The sequence below is a fragment of the Dysidea avara genome, chromosome 3, assembly GCF_963678975.1.
Source record: "Dysidea avara chromosome 3, odDysAvar1.4, whole genome shotgun sequence".
NCBI classification, from domain to species: domain Eukaryota; kingdom Metazoa; phylum Porifera; class Demospongiae; order Dictyoceratida; family Dysideidae; genus Dysidea; species Dysidea avara.
In genome coordinates this window covers 41,580,807-41,595,355 of record NC_089274.1, presented here as the reverse complement: position 1 = coordinate 41,595,355, position 14,549 = coordinate 41,580,807, and the positions used below count along the sequence as shown (strand labels likewise).

General features: G+C 37.4%; 1 protein-coding gene across 1 annotated transcript in view; it reads left to right on the top strand.

Annotated features, from left to right (window-relative positions):
* LOC136248518 (E3 ubiquitin-protein ligase rnf213-alpha-like) overlaps positions 1–14,549 on the top strand; it is a 226,598-nt gene that overhangs the window by 186,629 nt on the left and 25,420 nt on the right. Inside the window, exons 36-44 of the mRNA XM_066040292.1 lie at positions 926–1,077; positions 1,131–1,349; positions 2,351–2,532; positions 2,603–2,702; positions 4,440–4,543; positions 4,639–4,881; positions 13,720–13,822; positions 13,883–14,335; positions 14,390–14,503. Coding sequence (XP_065896364.1) covers positions 926–1,077; positions 1,131–1,349; positions 2,351–2,532; positions 2,603–2,702; positions 4,440–4,543; positions 4,639–4,881; positions 13,720–13,822; positions 13,883–14,335; positions 14,390–14,503 — 1,670 coding nt within the window. The remainder of the gene's footprint in view (positions 1–925; positions 1,078–1,130; positions 1,350–2,350; positions 2,533–2,602; positions 2,703–4,439; positions 4,544–4,638; positions 4,882–13,719; positions 13,823–13,882; positions 14,336–14,389; positions 14,504–14,549) is intronic.

Genomic DNA, 14,549 nt, shown 5'->3' with positions numbered 1-14,549 from the left:
CATACTCCTCGCCTCCCTTAAAGCTGTCTCATTATCAGATGTCCTTATATTCACTCGTGTGCGAAAAATATGTACTATAAATGCCAAGCAAACATCACCCATACTGTCACATGATCACACTTTTCACTTTGGACGTTTACCGAAATTGTAAGGAGTAGGAAAGTGTCTGTAGAAACTATATTCATAGCAATGAATAATCTCTGGTATCAGTGCTATCACTTCATTATGTCTCTGAGAGAGCACTTTTATGGTCGCTTGTAGCAAATTGCAATCATGTGCTTACAGGAAGAAGTAGACTGACTCACCATGCAGAGACGCTATGTGCAATCTAAGTGTATGAAGTGCTGTTATAGCTTTCAGCCTTGACTAATGCTACCTTGAACGCTACAACAAAGCCCAAAGAAGCTCACACAACAGAATCCCATAATTTTGTTGTTATATGGCTTCTTTAGTATATGGGGCTGTTGCTAATAGTGAATGGCGAAGAGAGAATTTTGAGGTGTAGGGTGGTTGGCGATCTGTGGAATACGGCCTTATTAATAGGTCATGGACATGCGGAAGGACTCAGTAAGCATGGCTATATAGTTATTAGCACAAAAAAGCAGATAACTTTTGCTGTACATGAGTGAAACACAATGAGAATAATAATAATATGAAGATGAACAAAACAGCAAATTTCAGTTTTGTCCCAAATACACATACTGTTACCTTTTCACTTTATACTTACTAGTGTACCAATACTCATTGCAAATAACCACAAGAGGGTGGTTTTGAGTTGGAGGATGCTTTCCAAGGTGATTTTAGGCGTGCATTCTATTAGAGTTTTTGCAATATGCAATCCCTATTATGAACCCACTATCGTGGTTCATGATATTTTAACCATGATATATTAAGTTCATACCTAGCATCTGTTACAATTGTTTAGGGAGTTTGGATATCTACAAGCGTCTTCAATCAAAGCCTTTTGCAGAAAATTTGTTGGCAATTGGTGATACTAATGAAGTAATATTCAAGGGTTACATTCATGATTTTGTCATGCTTTCTTGTGGAATGTCACCAGAAAATGATAATACAAAGGTATGCTAGTTACTTACATATATTCCATAACCGCTTAGTTTATGCTACTGCAGATGTTTGAAGAGATGGTCTATCATGAACATGCAAAGATTCTGGCTAAAGATCAACTGCATGATATTTCTAACATGCTATTGTATAAAATAATAATATTGCATGAAGCTCATCATAGAATTGAAAGCCAACAACAACGTCTGAGGCAAATAATATCCCTCAAGTCTGAACTATCCTGGACTACAAAATTGCTTCCATATTTTGATGAAGAAATGAATATTGTAAGTTTATTTATATACTGCAGTGCATTTTAATATGTTATGTTGTTACAATTGCTGAATGTGTGCTTGTGCCCTTAATGGAAGTGATACTTGATGGAAGTGATAATGAAAATTATTGTCGCTATCAAAGGTGGAGAACACAGGAGGCTATTGCTTCAGGCAGTACATATGTCTTGTTTTTACTAAACCAGACATGTACCTACAACTTGCCATAATCTGACTATGGGCACACCTGCATGTTTACCTGAAATCGGTTTGGGAGAAAACAAGTGCTACAGCAGCAGCTAGAGGATACAGCAATATTTCTTTTAAAAGCAGCAAGCACTCAACAGTAGTGGTAAACAGCCACAGTAGCAGATATCTGCAACAGCTGCAGCACATAGGCTTCCTTAGGGGCTTGCTTATATGATTACAAAATAAATAACATTGAATCCAAAAACAACCAAGCTGTTGAAAAAAGTGCGGCTATCTGTTGAACAACAGTCTAGTTTGAAAAGGATGTGATATCACAAAGGGTAACAGCCAAGAAATGGTTGCAGTGATATTAATGCCAATTAATTTTTGGATTAAATCTAACGTACACTTTTAGTACTGGCATATGTGTGACCATTCTATTAGGATATTTTACAATATAGTACAATATAAATCCTCTTGGACAGCATGGAACTATTTGTTAGAGCACCTCAATCACTTATGCAAAATGTACAAGGATGTCACAATCCAGTTTACAAACAACTGTACATTATACTTATCAGCCTATACAATGCCCCAAATAATGCTAGCATAATTAACACATGTATAAGTTGCCTAAGAGAATTAATTACTTTGTGGAATTATGCAACAAAATTTCATAGGATTCTACATTATGCTTTGAATCGCTCAATAGAAGCTTGGTATACATAATATGAGTTACATGATTGTGAATTGTTATAATTGCACCATGTGTGATCTGTATAGTGTGGATTATTGTCAGATATTGTACAATGTACTATATTATGTAGGATATTGACCTGTTTGCTATACAAGAAGTGCTTACTTTTCTTAAGCCAGACTTTAAAAACTGGTCACCTGAAGACTGCAGTAAGTGGCTACATGAGATCAACAATTATCAGAATATTGTTGACGCCACAATTAATGCTGCTGTTAATACTCATGATCCATCACCAACTTGTGTTCAGATCAGGTATGTATATATCTGTGCTATAATGTGACAGTCAATGTTGATAACTTTAGTATTCTTGTTGAATGTATAGGAAAGATTGGCAGTTATTAAGGGTGTTGCAAATTTTTGTTGAGCACACTTTTGAATACGATTCAGCTGTGACAAGACGACATGCAATGCGTATGCATAAGGTAATCATACAGTACGGTAGTACTATATATTAGGGATCATGCAGTACGGTAATACTGTATATTATTAGGGATCATGCAGTTTTGGGCTTTCTTGCCCATAAATATCACCCTAAAACCAGCCTCAAATTTCCTTCATAATAGCTTGGCAGTATCGGTTAGGCATAGTCAAGCCCAAAAATGCCTTCAGAGTGACCCCAAACCCTTCCAACAAGTTTCTACGGAAGTTTAAAAATTTTCTATTTAGCAGAATTTTATTCTGACTAACTAACTAACTAACTGATGCCTTTAGCCAAGCATAACTCGATAGATAAGGCTATGGGCTTGATTTTTCACTGTTCGATGTCGCTTCATCCCAAGACATGCCTCTTCGCCGACTGCAGTACGTACAATGCACGTATCATGGACTTACCTTTGTCCTCCTTTGTGTTCCAGTTCTTTTCGCTGACAACGCAAGGTGTTGATTTGCAATAGCATGATATGGCTTCCCTCTGGCTGTGTCATGCTTTTTTCCCACATTTTTCATAGTGACTGGATTCATTGCAGAGAAGTTTCTTGTACTGTTCTTTGTTTGTAACGCTATGTAACGAGCCGAACATAACTACAAACAAAACATAATGGCCACCTCACTTTTCATGCGTAATTTATTATTGGGGCGCACGTTCAGACGCAAAATTATTTTATGGAATACCTGGCACCATTCTTTCTTTTAACCCTTCGAAGACCAAAGCCCAATATATTGGGCGCAAGTACATGGGCTGGTATAAGCCGTTATAACTACGTATCAGTACACAGTATAAAGAATTCGCTAACACCATGATACTCACCATAAAATTCCTGACAAAATCACACCGAGTATCGCTTTGTTTGAGGACAATCTCCACTGCCAGGCTGCCAAGAAAAAGTAGCTCTTCCATTATCGTCCACCATTACTCTACACCTGCTACTTTGATCAGCCATATCTCGGTAGCACTTTGTCCTAGCGCATCAAATTAAACGCCATTAGACTTAGCACATGATGGCAATTCAATTTGTATACAAAAGATCACATGACTATCTCATGAATTTGTGATAAAGAAATAATGAAGCAGACATTCAGTGGAGATGACATCGCCCGTTCATTGCTTCATATCACAAGTACTGTTTTGTGTAGAACAAAACTGTTATGATATTATTGTTGTGTATGGAATTACTGTTAAGTCAATGCCAAACAATAATCCGTCTTCGTTTTACAGAAGACCACTGCCTTCCTTATAACAAAGAGTTACGCGTTCCTCCATACTTGAAAATTAATACGTTCCTCGAAGGGTTTTAATGTGGTACACATGGATTCAGCAGTCATAATTGTGTTATTTAAAAAGTAAACAAACAAGTAGAAGGAAAAATTAGAAATTTTAAGCTGGATTAGGGATCAAAGAACAAAAAAGCAGGGAAACAAGGGAACAGCTAAAAGTTGTGAAACAAGGGAGGTTGCCTATACCTGCAGATATACTAGTGGACATCTAATCCCTAATTCAGTCATGGTTATAGACTGAAGAGTAGGGATTAGATGTCCACTAGTATATCTGCAGGTATAAGCAACCTCCCTTGTTTCACAACTTTTTAGCTGTTTCCCTGCTTTTTTGTTTTTGATTTCTAATCCAGCTTAAAATTCCTAATTTTTCCTTCTACTTGTAATAATATCATGTATATAACCAGTATGTTAGGTAGTTACTTATTACACTACTTGCTTTATATTAGTTCCTAGAAAAGGATCATGATTTTTCCAAACTTGCCCCATATGACAAACTGAAAATGACAATAGATGCTTATTCAAAGGACAAGGACATTAGCCGAAGCAACAGGTACATATGTTTATATTTTTTCTCTTTGAACTTAGGTGGTAAATTTTCATTAATTTTTCATTAATTGTTTACTGTCTTTTATAATACAATGCCAGGGACAGAGCCAAGAATTCTTGCCGGGTGCTATTTTTGGAGATAGTGTCTGAAGTGATCTTCGCTGTGTCATCATCATCATCAGCCATTAATGATCCACCAGAGGATGAGCTTATAATTAAATTAATAGAGACTGTAATTCCAAACACAGGTTCTACTCAACAGCTATCACCCCTAAAAGACAACATAGTTGATGAAACTCCAGTAGTCCGATCTAATTTATTGCAAATGTTATTGGATTACAAGTATGTCACTTTTAGATAGAATTTTATGCACTGGATGCATGTTGGTTGTAGTCATGCAAAAAAATCAGAAAGTTTAAATTTGATTGGGATCGTAAATGAAAAGCAATGAACCTGCACTTGCAGCTATATTTAATTTGTATATATTCCACTTTAGCGTGGGAATTCAAAGGCACAGCTCAGGGTTTAACTCATACATTTTCTGAGCAATATCATGGGAACACAGTTTGCTCATGGCTTTGATTCCCAACCAGTTCAAAGATACAATACACGTTGAAGCAACATGGAACATTTAATTATGGATATATATGGGTTTACAGGTTAGGCTAGTAGTTACCAAATTCTGACTAGTTGATAGTAATCTACACAAAAACAGCCAAGCTGTGAAAAAATGGTGCAGCCTTAAAATGACTGGGTGAAAAAAGTTGTGAAATCAAAGTGGCTGCCAAGAAATGGCTGCAATGATGTTAATGCTAATAAATTTTAACAATGCACACAGCCATTATTAAAAAATTTTAGCATTAACATCATTGCAGCCGTTTCTTGGCCACCACTTTTGATTTCACAACTTTTTTCACCCAGGTATTTTAAGGCCACACCATTTTTTCACAGCTTGGCTGTTTTTGTGTGGATTTCACATCGTTTTGTGTGGATTTCACATCTTTTTGTACTTTATAAAGCCCCAAAACCAACCTATGACTGACTTTGAGGTTTGTTTTTACTCACATTTCTCCTTCTCTATGTAGATACAATGATGATTAGTGAAGACAGACTTATAAATGTATTTCATTGCATAATTTAACTCAATATTTGATAATATTAATGTAATACTCTAATAAAGTGCACATTTTTGAGGACTTCTAATAGAACATGCATCAAATTTTCTAGAACAATCTAGTACTTCTATTGGTAGATCTATGAAATTACAAACATTTGATTATAAGCAGATTTAAACTAGAAAATTTCATTTATAAAGTAGAAATTAAGTGAGCCAAGGTAGTAGTGGTTCAGTGGTTAAGGATGTAGGTGTTAGGTATGGAGGTCCCTGGTTCAAACTCTGGTAAGGTTTTTTTCCAACATTTTTTGCGCACCTTTTTAACCCCGTGGTGACTGCTCTATTAGAGTATCTCGATCCCGCAATTTTACACTTGTTTGGTTTTTGCTTTATAGCTGTGTCGCTATAACTCCATTGCTATTCATACTATCAAAAGGCACTGCTATGATGATCAGCCTATCTACACACGAATTTTCAAGTTATTTCTATACTCGGTTTATCCTGTAGCCGTGACAGAAGTTTGATCTTTTTTTACATGAATAAATGCTCATAACTCCTTGAATATTCCTCAGATTCACAGTAAACTTGGTACATGAGTCCACCGTTACACGCTCTTCATTTGTGCCAAAGATCGAGGCAATCAAGTTACATGTTTGCAGTTTATAGCAATTTTTGCAAAGTGTGCGAAAAGAAATCGAAGCCCCCATAGCCCCTGTACAGCATAAGAAAAAGAAAAAAACTAAGAAATTTTTGAACACCCATATCTTGCAAATGGCTGTTGCGAATTTAATCAAATTTGCTGAGTGGCTTACCCTACCTGGGGGACAGCTATAATGCAAATATGGTGTGCTTTGGAGAAGGGGCCATGGAGCTATACACACATGAAAAAGCTGTTTTCTTTCTTCCTGTCAATATGCCCACGGTGTGGTTGTCGGCTTTCTTGGCTGCACGACACACTACTGTGCGTCTTGATCAATGAATGAACAGTAAAATAGTTGTTTGGGCAATGTGTGGGATGCATATTTCTACCTACCACATGTCAGCCATTGAGCACACCACGGAACAGCACAAAGAAGACAACTAGATTTAAATAGGTAGAGTAACTTATAACTACTTAACTCTACTAGCTTACTGTCCCAATAGCAAAGTTAGTAGGCTCACTGTAGTACAAAATACTAAAAAATAGCTGGATCCCACAATCGCAATTTTTCTGGTGCTGTATGTAAAGCATAATAATGTATGAACAATGTTTTCTAATGGCTATTAGCCCACGCTATTAAAACCACTATCGATCATGAAGTACTGATGTATAAAAGAAACAGGGTGAGTGCTCTGTAGTTCTTTCACCTATCAGGTGAGTGTGCCAAGAGTGATATGTATATACCACAACTGCTCCGGGTTTTGCTGATTTATACACCCTTAGCTGCCTTTGGCACCCCGTGCTTCAGGTGTGTATACCTGGTATAACTATTACACTAAAATTATTTATTTATTTAAAAATTAAGTAGGGATCCAAGCGATAAATAGTGAAACAAGAGATAAATGATAGTATTACAGCATAGCTAATTCGTACATTGGCATATGTAACCAGATCTGCAAAAACCAGACACAATCATGCATTTTTCAAGTTGCTCCTTATTAAATATTTGTAATCTACTTAACCAAGTGTACCTCTGGCAAAGTTTCAGCCTCATATGCCAATAACTTTGGGAGTTACAGCCCTACAAAAAAGCAACAACTGAAAAATCTTTTTGTATAGCAAGTATAGAGTTGTTTCAACACATGATCCAGGTTACGTAGTTCTTGTAAAAACCCATGCATCCGCCATTTTGGTGCACATACGTAATGCAAGCACGAGTGAATCAATAGAATGAAAGACATGTAGAAGCATGATATCTAAGTACACTGAAGACTTAGAGAAGGAAGCAAAGGGTCTATAGAGAGAATCTCTGATGAGATTGACCTGTTTTCCCAGCCTAGTGGAAAAGGAGCCTTTCAACTCGGACTGAGTTCATCCTCAGTGCCAGTGAAAGCAGGTGAAAGACTGTTCTAGTGTCATATCTTGTTCTTAAGACCTTAAGACTAGTTGTATTACTATGGTAAGGTAGTTTAAAGCAAGGTAAGGTTTAGAGACATACAACTCAAGTAATTCGTGTGAAATGGAACAAGAAATTTACTGTAAATGTCAATCTGTGATGTGCACCATCATTCAGTGAAGAAACATTAGACAGTGTGGATGAAAAGGTTTCCGTATACCCTTTGTGAAGTGATATGGATTTATAGTTTGAAGTATCATATGTTGGCGTTAACTATTTCATTTGGTAATTTGTTTCATGATGTAATGATAGCTGGAAAGAAACTAAGCTTGTATGCATCAATCTGTGTAAAAGGAACAGTAAGTTAGACTATCACACTGTAGTTCCTGCCTCCGAATCAGCAATGCAACATGGACACCAGTTTCACCCTGGCCTGTTTGCAAAGCTAGTTTCATTGCTGAAAATGACAAGCCTATGCAGACACAACTAAATATCTTGAGTCATTCTTGTGCTTAACTACACTGATCCGACCACAGTAATTGGCTGTATGCCTCTAAGCCTTTCCTGCATTAGTCTCACATACCCAGACCGCTTTTTTCCATGTATTGGGTGGGGAGAAAAGGGTTTGGTGCTACTCCAATAGCTGTTTACTTCTGAGCCATCCCCAGACACTGGGGACGCTAATTAAATAACATTGGCTGCAAAGGAGGTGCCGATGACGTCAGTAAGTAAACTCAAGATGGCTTCAATCTGCTTATCCTTTAAATGAATCTTAATTTGCTCCGATGTCTTTTATGGTGTCTTAAAGTTCATCCTCATTGTGTAACAAGACTCACAACCGGAGCAGGAGTGTACAAATATTTCAGAGTGTACAAATATTTCGTTGTTTTACTAACGTCATAGCGCCTCCTTTGCAGCCAATGTTATTCAATTAGCATCCCCAGACTGGCTTAGTAGTAGACAGCTATTTTAGTTGCACCAGATCCTTTTTTTCCCACCCAATACACAGAAAAAAGCAGTCTGGCCACGCGAGACTATTCCTGCATGGCTCTAAACTGTGCCATAGTTATAAAGCTAGCCTTAAGAACAAGAAATAACACTAGAACAGTCTTTCACATGCGTCACAATCACTGGCAGGATGAATTCCAAGTTGAAAGGATCCCGGCTTATTTTCACTAGGCTCGGAAAAGTGGGTCACTCCATCAGTTTATCAGCAAGATTCTCTCTAAAGATCCTTTGCTTCCTTCTCCAAGCCTTCAGTGTACTTAGATCTCATGCTTCTACACGTCTTTCAAATATACTGATCCTATTGATTCGCTCGTGCTTGCATTACATATGTGCACCAAAATGGCGGATGCGTGGGTTTTTACAAGAATTACGTAACCTGGATCACGTGCTGAAACAACTCAATAGGGAAAATAAATTACAGGTGCTTACAAAATCAGTTGTAACTTACCAACAAAATTGACTGACACGTGGATTGGTGTATGGAGCTAACATTTTCACCATCGTGTTTGCCATGAACAGGGGAATCAATTACTGGGTAAGTTTTTCCTTTACTCACCCTTCTTCACTACACACAAAGGCGGAATTCGTGAAGAAAAATCGATCGCTTCAATGTGACATAAACAAACACTCATAACGTACATATCCTTGGGTCTACTGAATGAAACAAAGATTTTCCAACCCCTCTTGAGCAGGCGAATAGGATGATATCCAGGGTTTTATTGTTAGCCCCTTCCTTCAAAAATTTTAGGGAATTTTTTCAATAATACACAAGTATTTCATATTGTATTCATTGCTTTAATTAGGCTTGAGCAATTGTGTCCGGTTTTCGCAGATCTGGTCACATATTATTACATCATTTTGTTCAATGCCAAAGTAGGTGTTTTCGTATGCTGTAATGCCATCATTCTCATCACTACTTTTATTGTTTGGATCCCTACTTCATTTTTATTAATATACTAGTGTGTTTGGTTTTTAGTTATAGCATACAGCTATATATGTGTGACTGTTCTATTAGGATGATTGCTGTATTAGAGTATCTCAAGTCAGCCGGGAGGTGTACCACTATTTCATATCTTCGTTGTGCTAGCATTATGAATACTGCTAGGCCAATAATATTGGGGTGTGTCATCATGATAGATTGTTACGAGATGTGGTCTCAGTACTTGATCATTATTAATCAACCAAGATTGCGTTTAACTAATTAGCTAATAGGCATGGCATTGAACCTATTGTGAAGTTACAGGTAGTTACAGGTGTGTAAACACCTATATAAGTTTGTGGTGTCTAAGTATGCTGCTCAAGGAAAGTGTTGATAGGGAAAATTAGTGCCTCAATATGATTTCATTACAACAACAAGAAGACGATGAGCCTGATTGAAGATAAAAAGACAGACAAGGCACAGATGGCACTAACTTGTCAGAACCCCAAAAGGCACATTCCACTAGTGAGCTTTGTTATTGTAACATAAAATTGTGGCCGTAGGTTGCTTCATTTGGTGTATAGGCTTGCAACTGTGGTCAGGCAGCTAGTGAGTCTAAAATCTGAGTTTTAACATTTTTAAAAAAAATTCTATATCCGGCTGCCTATTAGTGTTTTCTTGTTTTTAATGCAGTATTTAATTTTAGATGGACTATTGCTATTCCGTAAAGGTGATTCTCATCGCGTAAGATGTCTCCAGGATGATTTTTGAAGGCAGCGTTTTAGGTGGCACACATCATATTTGGGGGATATCTACTTAACCAAACCATTTGATACATGTACTGTAGTTTGCTGATGGTATAAACCATGACTGAAGTAGGGATTAAATGTCCACTACTACAGTTCCAGGGATCATTAGTTTATTTCTATGATCCCTACCCATATTTGTAATTTTTCCTTATATTGTTTGTTTACTTTTTTGTAACATAAGTTTCCATGCATACCACATCAAAGGAAGGGAGACATACAATAAAGTTAGTTTTTGTTTCCGAACATTCTCCCTGACTATCAATTACTGAAGTACAATTTAGGGGGAGTTTTATTAGTTCTATTCCTGGTATCTGGGTATTTATTTCAGTTCTGTTGTGATTGGACTGATTGTAGACATACTTCTCATATTGTGCTTCGATTGTATAATGTTAAAATGAAGTTGAAATGGCTACTATGTAGTTTGACAGTAAGATCTACAACAGCATATGTACATTCAACACACACCACACAGGTTTCTGTAACAGTTTAACAATAGTATTCTAAAATAATTGTTAGTTTAAAAATGAAGTAGGGATCTATGCAATAAAAAGTAGTGAAACATGAGATGAATGATGGTATTACAGCATAGCTCGGTTGGAAAGTCCCTACTTTGGCATTAAGCAAAATTATAGCTAATATGCCAATGTAGGGACTTTCCCATCAAGCTATGCTGTAATACCATCATTCATCTCTTGTTTCACTACTTTTTATTGCATAGATCCCTACTTCATTTTTAAATTAGCAATGTTTTTAAAATACTAGTTTGTTTAGTTTTTTTAAAGTAGCGCACAGCTAGCTAGTTACAGCTTATTAAAGTACGTACTGTGCCAAAATTGGAAGCACAAAGGCCCATAGCAGCGTGCATAGCTTACCTTTGATTGTAGTAGCAGTGGTGCTCAAATCTATGACCTGTCTCAGTTCAATGGTCCGCATTCTTTTCACCCCGGCCGGAAGTTGTTTGAATGAACAGGCTCTTTCAGTTGTCTGGAGCTTAGTCTCAACTAACAGGATGAAGTTATTTGTTTTTCCTCCAGCCCTAATGGCTGAAGTAATAGGATGAAGAAAAAGTAAGTAATGAAGTAATACAATTTCCACTCGAGTAATATCCTATCAGGATGAAGTAATACAGGATGAAGTTTTACAGGATGAAGTAATACAATTTCTACTCAAGTACTATCCAATCACATGAATCACTTGCTGATCTCTCCGTCCAGCACTGAGTGGCTGAGTTAGTGTGTTCAAAGGAACAAGTCGTCGAGTATCAGTTCATCTCAAATCTCTTTGTCGATTGCAGTCCATGCATTGGCAAAAGTCGAGATGACAACTCAGCAGCCTTAAAGTTTCACATGCAACACTTGAAATTATAAGCATCCCGCTCTTTCAGCAGCATAAGCGCTTTCTGAAATAATTTTGTGGTATCTACAGATAAGTGTTGATACGGAAAATTAATGCCTCGGTATTGTTTTGATGCTTGAAGAAGAAGACAACCAACCTGATTGAAGATAAAAGAAAAGACAAAGCGCACAGGGCATACACTGGTCGGAACCCCAAAAGGCACATCCCGTCGGTGAGTTTGCTGTTGTGGTGTAAAATGGTGACCATGCACTGCTTCGTTTAGGCTCTGGGCTTGCAACTGTGGTCAGGCAGTCAGTGAGGCAGTGAGGCAGTGAGACTAAAATTGGAGGTTTTGGCGATTTTTTAAAATTTTATATCCGGCCACCTGTAAGTGTTTTGTTGTATTTAATGCTGTTGTATGTATTATATGGACTAGTATTATTCCGTAAAGGTGATTTTTACCATGTAATATGTCTGTAGGATGATTTTTAAAGGCGGAATTTTGGGCAGCGCACGAAACATTCGCCACGATCCCTACTTAAACGGTACGACCGTACCGTTTGATACCTGACCACCCTCCTTCTACACCCCTCTAATTGTAAACAGATTGCATTGTAAAATCAAGATATGTACCACTCTGCGTGGGCAGTTCAAATTCACCGCCAGTGCCATAATTTGTATATTGCACTGCTGTAGACAGCAGCGAGTACATTATAACTTATAACGCACTGGTTGTGGTTTTGTAGACCACAATGAGTGCATTATAAGTTATAATGCACCGACCGCAGTGCAATATACAGATATTGCACTGGCTGTGGTTTTGTGCAGCATGCAAGTGCCGGTGGCGAACACCACTACGACACCTCACCTAATAGGTGGAAAGACACTTCACAGATCACTCGAATACTTTCATAGCCTGACATGTAAAGGTCGATTGTGGACCATAACGTCACCAATACGTATAATGTTTACAAGCAGCCAATGGCGATCGAAAAAGCCAACGCGGGTGGCCACAACTCTAGTCTACATATATATAAACGTACTTATACACCTTACTAGTCTGGTGCCATCTTAGCCCAGATTAAACTGTAGTCCACTTCGACAATGACTCAATAAACAAACATATTGTAAATAATACTAACCTTTACGTTTGATTGTGGTAACCAGTTTTGTCATGCCACCAGATTCGAGTTTAGCCAGTGTGAATAGTAAGAATTAGACTAGTATCGTTTAGTAGTTAGGTTTTGTTTACTTAAACCGTCTATTTAGCTGCTTTTTTTTCGCTCAAGAGAATCACTGGCGATTAGTCTGGTGCTTAGTCTATATGGCATGCTGAACACTACATGATGAGAGTCGAACAGCGAATGCAGGTTAGTGATATAACCCATAGCGTACTAGCTTTCAATATCTCAGGTGGCTGCAGTACTGCAGGGGGAACGTCATCGCAACATCCGGCTTGGTTACCCACAATCGATGTTAGAAACCTGGCCTTTATAAGTGTTACAGCTGTCTTGTGAGACTCTCCCCACCTATTAGGTGAGTGGTACATAACAGTTATGCAACGTGCACTCGTGCTCTGCCTGTATAAACGCACTTGCCTCCAGCCTAATGGCCCTCAGGCTCGTGCGTTTATATCAGGCAGAGCACTCGTGGCCATTGTATAACTATATAATGTAGCTACTGCGGTAGGCAAAAGGCATATCCAGATAAAAATTGCTATGTGCTAATGAATTAGATGCTGTACAGCATAGGAAACAAATTATTTGTGGCAATTTTAGGGTTCTTAATCATGTAAGTGTGCTTATTATTGTTGGAGAGTATAGTTATAACTGAATCTGCAAGGTCATACATTCTAGTTTTGAAATAGTACAGTGCACTTATTGAATATTGTAGACACTGTAATGCGAAAGTAGATATTTAATACGTATGTTAAGTTGTTTTTTTTAATGTGTTATATAGCATGGACAAAATCAAACCTCATCTTGACAAGTACTTCACTGATTCACGTGACATTGTTCAAATGGACATGGACTTTTGTGTCTTATGTGTCCAGTGCTTTGAGGTACAGTTCATGCAATATTTGTGATATATGTGCTATTTGTATGTTTGCTACTTACCTTAGGACTCTCTTCACAAGAAATCCAATGGTGGTACCTTTTTTAACACGGTCCATTTAGCATTAGAGCAGATTGAATCTGACAAACAGCACATCTTTTCTGAAAATGTTAATGTTATGACCTTGCATTATGTGGAATGTGTGGCAAGGCTTAGATATGCACTGGTAATAGTTGCTAGGATCAGTCATGTTTATCTTGATCTAGAAAAGTTTTCATTGCTTTCAAAAGATGAAATCCAAATTGCTCGTCAACTGTTAATCTCTGTACAAAAAATGTACTTAACAATAGAAGTAAGTTCTAACAAAGAAACACAGCTTGTAGCTGATTTTCTACTAAAAACTATCATCCGGAAATATGGAATGTCCACATTTATGACCCTATGCAACAAAGATAGTAGTAATGCAGACTTATCGTGGATAATGCCAAAACATTTGCTGCAGAATAAAAGTGAAATGAAGGTAAGACTTGTATACACGTGGATAACAATAATCAGTACATACTTTTATGTATAGGTGGATGCTATAATTGATCAATTTGTGATTTATGGAAATGCATACTCCAATGTGAGAGACAGTTTAGCTATTTCACAAGAAGAAAATGTGATTACAACATATCAAAAGCTTGAGGTATGCATGTGAAAAGTGCTGGATCATATACTTAATTTAACTTTAC